Raw genomic sequence first — 10,964 nt, 5'->3', positions numbered from 1 at the left:
TGGATTCTGTTCAGGCAGTTTGGAGAGGTGGTTAATGCTGGTGCTAGGAAAGAAAGTTCATTAGGAGAACTATGGAAAGGCCCACGTAAACATCACTGAGCATCTCAAAGTCACTAAACTAAACTGAAATCTGGAAGAAAGGAAGTGGGTAGTCAATGAAAGCAAATACATAGACAGATGTCTCAGCTCCTAATCAGAGCTTCAGGGTCATCTAGGGTCAAGGAAGAGGGAAAATTAGTTAAGTCTTAACCTTGCTTAGTCTTCACCTTCCTATTTGATGAAAACAACAATGAACATAGTATCTTTACTGATTCATTAAAATAGAAATATTAGAACCTTGTTAATCTAACTTCTATTTCTAGTCTATTCTACCTCTTTTGCTGATGAATGACAAATCCAAGATGGAGAAATAAGATATTTTTTACCATATTAAAAATAGATCTTCCAGGGCTGGAGAGATGGGTTAGCGGTTAAGTGCTTGCCTGTGAAGCCTAAGGACCCCAGGCTCCATTCCCCAGGACCCACATTAGTCAGATGCACAAGGGGGCCCACGCATCTGGAGTTCATTTGCAGTGGCTGGAGGCCCTGGCACACCCACTCTCTCTCTCTCCTCTCTCTCTCCCTGCGTCACTCTCAAATAAATAAATAAAAATGAAAAAAAATAAAAAATAGATCTTCCAAACTAAATAAATTAGATCCTGTGTCTCATATTTCTGGGGCTTGAGAACCATGAAATGTGTCTCTGTATAGTCCCCAACTCTGATTCCAGAACTATGTATCTCATTGTTTATTCTCACTCAAAATATATTTTTGTTATAATTGACAATTTCTCCACCATATTTCTTCCTTTGACTATAACATCTGTGTCTCATTCTAATCCTTCTGGTCGTCTTGGTACCAATGCCATACTATAGTCTATAAAAAGAATATGCTTCAATGTTTTCTGTCCCCTGTCCACTTACTTAAGGACAAGGTATAACCTTGGCTTCATTTTTTCTCTGTATCTAACATCATACCAAGTTAGATGTCTGGATCTCCTTGCCAAGAGGTCCTCTTTTATCATTTTCCATAAAAGCCTTTCTGGGGCTGGAGAGAATGGCTTAATGGGTAAGCACTTGCCTGTGAAGCCTAAGGACCCCAGGCTCCATTCCCCAGGACCCATGTTAGCCAGATGCACAAGGGGGAGCACACGTCTGGAGTTCGTTTGCGGTGGCTGGAGACCCTGGCACACCCATTCTCTCTGTCTGTCTGTCTGTCTGTGTGTCTGTCTGTCTGTCTGTCTGTCTGTCTGTCTGTCTGTCTCTCTCTCTCTCTCCATCCTTCTCTCTCTGTGTGTCGCTCTCAAATAAATAAATAAATAAATAATTTTTTAAAGCCTTTCTGTAGGGTAGCCCATTGCAATGAAGCAGGCTCATATACATGCTCACTCTGGGACTTTACTAACCGCAGGAGGTTCCAAGTGCGTTCAAAGGAAATTGCACCTTCCGGTATCTAATGAGACTGTGATTCAGAAGCCTGCTTATTCTTTTTCTTAAGCCTAGATACCATAAAAGCAAAACTCATACAACTAAGAACAGTTGGGCCTGCAGGGAAGGTCTACCCTTGAGGGACACCATAGTCTTATATAAAACCAACAGTTAGGCAAAGAGAAGCCCAAGGGAAAGCTGATGCTCATGTCATCATCTGAAGAAGCCATTTTTTCCTAACCTATGCTTCCTATAATTATCTGTGCTAATACGAATAATTTAACTCAGCATAACGATTTGTGAGACAGCTCTGACCATTATCACATCTGCATACTACTCCATACTGCTCTCCAACAACGCTTCAGTTTCCGGCCCACTCCCAATTAGGCCATTTTGTCTGTTTTTAGAACCATTATCTTCAAATCCCTGATTTAAACAAGTCTTTGAGGACAAAAAAAGCAGGCGATGGAGCTATGTATTGAAAAATCCAGGATCTTACACAAATAGAGATTTTGTTAGTCTCATTTACAGATAAAATAGCATTGACATATGGCTTATTTATATAAATGGCATATCTTTTAAATAGCTGCAAGTTGGATACAAAGCAGTGTTTTTCCACCATTTATCTGCATGAAATAAATTCAATCAGTAGTAGAAAATCAAACTACTAGTTGGTAAGCATGGTCAAATTCCAGTGTAAACAAAGATATTTAAATAATTAATGTTCTCCAAAAACACATTTATCAAAATCCTTGGAATGGCACTTGTTTTTTGTTTTTGTTTTTTTTTTTACTGTTTAAGGAATTTTTATGAAAGCAAGAATTTTATAAACCAAATTATGTTTCCTTGCTCAGTTACCAATTCTGTTACTTAAAACAGAATTGATATTCTGAGCAATTCCACAGTAAAGAATTAAAAAAATTAAAGAAAATAATGCTTTAAATTTTTGTACTTTGCTGAAAAGTCTTTTTCCAGTGTCTATAAAACATCAATTTGTTACACCTTACTATTCTTTGTGTTTCTGTTGTTTTTAAATCAAGTAATCTATGTCTAGCATTATTTGCTAGACCTGGCGTTTGCTCGGTACATAAGGTTCAAAGTTTCCTTTCCTTTTTTTAAATTTATTTCATATTTTGCAATGCTTTTTCATAATAGTTAAATTTTTCAATGTTTAGATATTTTTTCTTCAGTAAAGCATGAGTTTCTTTTCATAGTCCCTGATCAATTTTAAACAGTTGGAACACCAGTGGCACAGTGAAACCAGAGGGTTTCTCATAGCAGCTTTCCCTCTTTAGTGAGGGACTCTGTCTCTCAATGAATGTCAGCTAATTTCACTGTCAGATGTTCTCTCAGCCCAGGATTTGAGGTAGAACTCAAAACTTCTGGATGTGATGCATTTCACCGATGTGACTCTAAATTGGGCAGTCCTAAATTTTATACTGTTTCTCCTCCCTCTAATCTACAATGTACTCTTCCTACACTTGTGATTTGCCTTTGATTTGTCCTGTAATGAACAGACGTGGATGTAGAAATAGCTGGTGGTTTCACAAGGAAAGTCACATAACCATTTACCTCTTACTAATGAAATAACACAGAACCACATATGAGCCCCTTCTTTGAAATGTCAAACATGAATTTTTTAAATATTTTTATTTTTATTTATTTATTTGAGAGAGAGAGAGATACAGAAATAGGCAGGAGGGAGAGAGAGAGAGAGAATGGGTGTGCCAGGGCCTCCAGCCCTGTAAACGACCTTCAGATGCATGTGGCCCCTTGTGCATGTGGCTTACATGGGTTCTGGGGAATAGAACCGAGGTCCTTTGGCTTTGTAAGCAAGCACCTTAACCTCTAAGCCATCTCTCCAACCCCTCAAACATGAATTTAATAAAACTTCCAACATATAGAAAATACAAAGCATAAAGAAATATGTTAAATTAAAATATGGTTGGCAAGGATTGCTAGTCAGCCAGTCTGACCAAAAACAGCAGTTATGGGTTTAGTGAGAGACTATCTCAAGGAAATAAGATTGAAAGAGTGATAGAGAGGAACATCTGAAGGGTACACTTATCTGTACACACTATATACAGCATACCACACATACTATACACACATGCAAAATAACAGTATGGTTTGTTCCTGAAAAAAGGAAAGTTAGAACTGCTATTTGCTTTTCTTCTGGGTTAGGAGGGAGGAAGAGAAGTATAGAAGGAACAGAATGACCTTTAAGACACAGTCATAAAGCTGTCCTATATGGTACTATAATCTAGAGTACATGTCATTATACATTTGTCCACATTGAAAAATATCACAAGAGTGAAGCTTAACATGATAGATTTGGGAAGGCAACATGTTATAAATGTAGGTTTATCAGCTGTAGCAAACATGCTATCTGATGAAGGGTATATGGAAATTCTCATCTTCTACTCAGCTTTGCTGGGAACCTAAAACTGTTCTAAAATATCCCCATAGGTCTTGTTGGATGAAGTTAATAAGCAATATGGCTAAGATTCCAAGTAAGATAAGAAAGAGTTCTCAGCCAAAGGCATAGAGAAGCTGAAAAGCAGGACTAGCTCAATGTCACTGGAGCCAGGAACGTGGATGAAGAGACTGTTACTAACAAACTGTCTCAAAACTTGCAAACTATAGAATAAGGATTGCAATTGTGTGGAAGTAATTGAGAGAATACAGAGATTGAACTTGAATGGCAAGATATCAGGCTTGAGGAAGTGCCCAAAAATGTGGTTGGAGTGTCTAAAAAGAAATATAGTATTCATATAATATAGCTAATGCAGAAAGCAAAGGATTCAGAGAGTACCAGACTTTGGCTAGATCAATGATATTGACAGTATCCCCAAGGCACATGCGACTCTCAATGTGCCTTCTAGAGTGTTCTCAGAAACTAGAAGTCATAGACACAAGCTCCTCATAACAATGTGCTTGACAGAAGCTTTATCTCAAATGAGTTGGAGGGATAAAACTTGTGCACAAAGGTAGCAATTGAGCACCATCAGAATTATCATTTTGATCTACAAAGAGAAAGGAAAATAGTGCTTCTGAGTACTATGAGGGTTAACCAGTGCCGCGGACTGACTCTTGGGGAGATCAGGACCGAGGGAGAACAAGGGCGAAGGCTCAGGGAGAACTCGGGATTCGGCGAGGAAATGACAGACAGACACACTCTAGGTAGAATATGCTGCTGCAATTTACTGAAGGTTTCATGAAGATTTTATACAGATTGAACAGAGAAACTTAGCAAGCCAACAAGTGATCTCAGAAATCATTAATCTAAACAATCTTGAGTATTGTTCTATTGTAAGCATACATGTAATGTTGATCAGGCAGGAACTGTACCCATTTTTTAAGAAGGGCGTCTTGTATCATTGACCACAACATTATACAAACAGAAACTAGGTGTAAGGTGAATAACAGGTTACTTATTTCTTATACCCCAAGGACTGTATAAACACCAAGGCTTACGCTTCCTTGTTAAGCGTTCCCATAAACGGAAGAGAATGCCATAGCCTCCTTTTTACTTCATAATTCACCCATCTATTACCGAATTCATCATATCCTCCCTCATAGGGGAGTGGAACTAAGTAGATTCCAGCTCTAGGAGTCCACCATCTGCCCTTGATCAAGTACTGAACATATCCCCCAGGAAGTTTCCTGGTGGGAATGCCTAAGTTTTGTAACTCCTTATCTGCAGAACTGTCATGTTTCTTATGAACACTACCGATCAACATTTCTACTTTCATATTCTCAGGCTCAGTATCGTTCTCAAACATCATAAGCTGTTTTTACTTTACACCATCTAAAAACTGTTCTAGAGTTAATTTTTTATTCCTAGTAGAGTTATACATTCTCTCCATTGCCCTAATCATAGGAGGGGCACATTCAATACTTAGATTGTTTCTTGTACTCTGATTGCGTGCATGATTACTAATAAGTGTTGAATTAGCTGTTCTTAGACAAACAGCTAGAAGAAAGCAGGAAAGAAACAGCATTGGCGCCAGCAATTAGGTCGTCGTGACTTCATGGGCAGCAGGAACCTTTACAGTAACTGACTGCCAAGGGGTCACCGGGGGCATCCCTCCGAGGAGTGCTGGCCCTCTGTCCTCAGCTCTCTTCCAGTGCAGAAGCATTTCTGCTTGCTACACAGGCGAGGTCGCCGTGGACGTAGCAAACCAGGAGGGAACTGGTTTCCCTCCCAGTTTCACAATGATATTCCAGTGTCCTGTGACCACAGCCTGTGCTGACTTTAGCAATAAGGGTTTTATCTTTTAGGGCTGGCAGGTAATCAAGTGATATGGCAATGGCCTGAATTGTTCTGGGGACCTCATGAGTAACCCTGGCCAACAGAGATGCCAAGTTCTAATTTTCAGAAAGCAGAGGCATTGTTCTTCATTATTGAAAGAGTTCATTGTCTTCCTTTTGTGTAGTGAAATAGTTTGGACTTTTCTATATTTTATTTATAAAATGCACATTGAAAATACATAAAATGAAGCTCAAATGTATCAGAGTAAGATACTCATAGTAGTTATAATTTTTATTTTATTTATGCTTTCTATTGCACACATGTGTGTATGTATGTATGTATGTATGTATATGGGTACACCAGGGCCTTTTGCTGCAAACTAAGACCTGCTGTTTGCACCACTTTTTGCATCTGGTTTATGTGGTTGGCATGGGAATTGAACATGAGCCAGTAGATTTTGCAAGAAAGTGGCTTTAAGTGCTGAGCCATCTTCCCAACCTAGATGCTCATATTATAAGAGGCCATGGAAATTGAGGCTGATGTATAGAATAGTAGAATTATGGCTATCATTTCATGTTCATTACTGGATGCATTTCTATTCATTGAGTAAAATAAGTAGTAGATTTACCAACCTTACTGTGGTGGTTTCGTTCAAGTGCCTCCCATAAATTTAGGTGTTCTGAATGCTAAGTCCCCAGCTGATGAATAGTTGGGAATTAACACTCCCTGGAGGCAGCATATTTTTGGGCATGGGCTTATGGGTATTATAGCCAGTTTCCCCTTGATAGTGTTTGGCATACTCTCTCATTGCTGTTGTCCACCTGATGTTGGCAAGGAGGTGATGTCCACCCTATGCTCATGCCATCATTTTCCCCTGCCATCATGGAGCTTCCCCTCAAGTCTGTAAGCCAAAATAAACCTCTTTTTCCCCCACAAACTGCCCTTGGTTGGGTGATTTCTGCCAGCAATGCAAACCTGACTGCAGCACCTATTACTCTAAATTGTTTTCTTTCACTTACTTGCCAACGTGTGCCAATACATTCCCATAAGAAAGTATGATTATGGTTAACTCCATTGTTCTTGATTTAGTTGATAATTTCACAGTCCTATCTTCATATTCCTTTAAAACACTAGAATTAAACTACTCAGGCTAATGATACACTTCTATCTACTTTAATAATTTTAGATAAATAACTTAATGCAGGATAATGCATGTAAACATGGAATGTTCACAGTTCTATCATAACATGACATTGAAAAGGAACAAATCTAAATTCAGTTCTGTAGACCATTCTTCTTTCTGATCTTCCCCCAAACCAACCAGGATTGAAATCTGCCCATGCCTTTCCTCATCTTCCCAATATAGCCCATATCTGGCTACTCAGGAGTCTACCCTCCCCAGTCTAAGCAGCCTGCGGAGTGCACCCTTGACATCTTTATTACGGAGGCTATAAACAAATGGGTTGGCCAAAGGTGTAATGGCAGTGTACATCACAGAAGCCACCATGTCCTGGTCCTGGGAGTTCTGAGAAGGTGGCTGGAAATAGACCCAAATGATTGTGCCATAGAGGAAGCCAACCATGGTGAGGTGGGAGCCACAGGTGGAGGCTGCTCTGCGGCGACCAGAAGCTGAAGGTAAACGTAAGATGGTGGCCCCAATTCGGGCGTAGGAAAGTACAATGAGGGCACAGGGGCCCAACATGAGAAAGCCACCCTCCAAGAATATGGCCAGCTCGTTGGAATGTGTGTCAGAACAAGAGGCTCGCAGAAGTGGCCGGTGATCACAAAAGAAGTGAGGGAGGTTAACGGTGCCCTCAGCATCTCCAACCCAACACAGGGGTAGTAGGAGACCCACATGCAACATGGTGTGCACTATGGACACCACCCAGCTCAGGGCCAGTAAGCAGGCACATAGTTGATGATTCATCACCAAAGCATAGTGCAGAGGGTCACAGATGGCCACATAGCGATCCAGAGCCATGACAGCAATGACAAGTGTGTCTGTGACTCCAAATGCATAGAAGAAAAAGAACTGGGTTAAGCACCGAGCAGCAGGGATGGCTGGGTAATCAGAGGTCAGATGGACCAACAACTGGGGCAGGGTGACTGTGGAGAGCCCCAAGTCTATGGTGGAGAGTCCACGAAGCAGGTAATACATAGGTGAGTGGAGCCTAGAGTCCCAGGAGATGAGCAAAATCAGAGTCACATTCCCCAGTATGGTGGCCAGGTAAATAGTCAGGAACAGGAGAAAGAGGAGACTGTGGGGGGTGCTAGCTCTGGAGAATCCAAGGAGCAAGAAGACTGGATAGTGTGAAGCATTAGAGGCACAGCTCATGATGAGAGACTATTAGCCTGTCTCAAAGATATGTTAAATCAAAATGCAAGTCATAGGACAGAGGTTAGAGATTATATCATTTCTTTTTTTTTTTTAATAGAAAACTGAAATTTTTATTCTACATGATATAAATCAGTATGCATATATTTGGTACATAATTACTTAGATTTACCTCAGGTGAAAAAAGGGTTTTGAATCTCAGTTCCTTGTATGAAACCTACTGGAACCAGTAATCATGTGCATGTACAACTGTAAGCATACGATTTATACCTAGGAATCAGAACAGCTAGATGAGCTCTGACTGCTTCTTTACAATTGCACCCTTAGATCATAGGACACCAAGAGACAATTTTGAAAAGAAACCACAGCCTCCACAACACAAGGAAAACAGAAGACCGTGTCCATAATTGTGACGCAGTAAGTCTAAAAGCTTTCATTCCGAGGCGCCTTCATCAAAGGTAACGTGATGCTCTGCTTCATCCACATGGAGATCTTCATCTCCGATGGTTCTTAAACACAAGATACAATTTGCAGGAACTTCCACCTGTTTCCTACTTCAAGACACTAATAAAAAGGTACTCTGCTGGCAAGTGTGTGGGTGAAAAACAAAAGGATGTGAATATAAAATGGTTACCAACTCTATCCTCACCCACTTACAACTTTAGATGTTGAGATCTAATAGGTGTCTTGTGCCTAACCATCATGAATAGAGCTCAACCTTCTATTGCAATCCTCAGTGCCATCTCTTCATTTCTTCTTCTGTGAACGTAAGAGGTTACTTTGTCCAACTTCAGCCATTTGCTTTTCCCAACACTGTATCTCATTAGCATAATGAATTCTGTCATCATTAGAAAGTTGAACATATACTTGTTTTTGAGAGGAAGGCAGAATTTTCCACATTTCATATACAGACCTCATCTTTTCCTGCAATGTTTCACCAGAAGCTTCTTGGAATTATTCAGACATATAAATGTTATAAGCTGAGCTAGCTCTTTTTGGTTTCCCAAGCATTGGTAATTCTCTCTTTTTTGTTAGCACATTCTTTTTTAAACATTTTTGGAGGATTTCTGACTTGGAGTTAGTGCTTTGTTACATCTGTCCAGCTCCTCCTTGGATACCACCAGACTACCTTATAAGCAGCTTCATAGACTTTTTTTTTCTGACTCAGGAAGTTCCTTCCATCTCCTCCCAATTTCTCTAACTATGTCTAATTTTTTTTTTTGCTTCTGAGTTCTGAGCTCTACATTTGGATAGCTGGTCTTGAAAAAATCGAATGTATTTAGTCATAGGCTTCTTTGGACAGTTATCAATGATGGATAAAAACCATTTTGGACCATTGATAAAAACTGCTCATAAAATAAGAAAACAGCCCGTTTGCCAATGTTTACACACACACACACACACACACACACACACACTCGCGCGCGCGCGCCATCCAAGATATCACCCTAGCTTATAGCTTCATCCTGAATGTAAATAACTTTCACCTCCAGGGTTATTTTTCCTCCCTGCAGACAAGCGAGTGGGGGGCTCCCACCGGGATGAACAGGGCCGCCCAGGGCAGGAGGGCTCCGCAGGGGCCGCGCGAGGCCCGCAGCTCACTCCTACCTGAGCGGGAGCAGACCTCCGCAGCCCGCCCAGCGCCCTCAGCGCCCCCCACGGCAGCGCCATGGCGCAGGAGCCCGCCGGATTATATCATTTCTATTTAATGTAGTTATGGCATTCAAGGTTCCTAAAAACCTAGATTAAACTATACATGTTTCTTCATCTAGGTCACTGCTTTAAATTTTATGGCTGTTTCTCCCCTTGTGTCTTCCTTTTCACCCACTATGGAAGCTCACTCCATCTAATTCACAAACCTCTAAGTCCCTTCCACAGAGTATTTTCAAGCTAACTATTATTTACTTTCTACCAATAGTAAGCATCATGAATTAATTACCTATATTGATTGCCTTCAGCTCCTTATCTTCCATTTACACTTCACTCCACTGTCATCCTCGTGGTTTTATTTTTTTTTTTCTCTCTCTCTGAACCTGTGCAGAACATAATTTATCATTAAGACACATAAGCAGTAAAGAAATGGTTCTCCCTGAGTGGTCAGCTTTTAGAAAAAAGTTATTTTAGATTGTCCTTATGTTATTTGGTTTCTCTTTTTATTCACTGTGCTTGATAATAGTTTTATCATTATTATCTGTCCGGTGTACAAACACCTAATTGAATTCCCTTATTTCTCCACATCTCTGACTCTTCTGTTTTCCCTTATATACATGGTTTTCTTTTAGCCACTTATTTAAGTTTTTGCCTCTCTAACTAAAACTAACTTCCACACCCTTAGTACTGATGTCTCTACTGATCTTCCATGGCAGGTCTTCCATGCTGATGCCAGAGTAAAACTTTTGACATGTTTAAATAGGCGAGGGTTCAGAATCAAATCCAAGAAATTCATCTGTCTTACCTGCAACTTTTATGGTTAGTACTTAATCTCTCCTCACAGGACTTTTTAGCCACCTACTTAGTATTTTTAAAGTATACATTTTTATCATTAATTTCTAAACATTATGGGTTCTCACATCCCTACATATCATTACAAGTCATTTTGAGTTCAGCATCCTGAAGTATGTGGTACTAAATATTACACAAACACACATGATGCAGATATACATTTGGAAGAAATATAATGGCAATCCTTTTAAATTTGTAACTGAACTTTCTTGTGGGTATAGAACATGGTGTGGTGTGTGGATGCGCATGCCCTTGTGCGTGCATGCATGCAGAGGCCAGAGGGCAATGCTGAATGTCCTCTCATCTCTCATCCATGTTTTTCCTTGACACCTCAGTCTTAAGGTATAGGAGCTGTCTGTCACTGAGTCCAAATGAGTCTCTGGTGTCTGCCTCCCCACCCACCCCC

The 10,964-nt window shown here is 40.2% G+C and overlaps 1 protein-coding gene across 1 annotated transcript; it reads right to left on the bottom strand.

Moving 5' to 3' along the window:
- Positions 1-7,102: 7,102 nt before the first annotated feature.
- LOC101609590 (olfactory receptor 1B1) lies at positions 7,103-8,056 on the bottom strand. The gene has a single exon (XM_004662775.2). It carries the CDS (start codon positions 8,054-8,056, stop codon positions 7,103-7,105), a length of 954 nt encoding a protein of 317 aa, XP_004662832.2.
- Positions 8,057-10,964: the final 2,908 nt, after the last annotated feature.

Source organism: Jaculus jaculus, chromosome 1 (assembly GCF_020740685.1).
Source record: "Jaculus jaculus isolate mJacJac1 chromosome 1, mJacJac1.mat.Y.cur, whole genome shotgun sequence".
Lineage (NCBI taxonomy): Eukaryota > Metazoa > Chordata > Mammalia > Rodentia > Dipodidae > Jaculus > Jaculus jaculus.
Note: the sequence above shows the minus strand (reverse complement) of the source record. Positions and strands in the feature narration are given on the sequence as shown.

Coding starts and splice junctions, on each gene's coding strand:
- LOC101609590 (XM_004662775.2), bottom strand. CDS start 8,056: ATGAGCTGTGCCTCTAATGCTTCACACTATCCAGTCTTCTTGCTCCTT.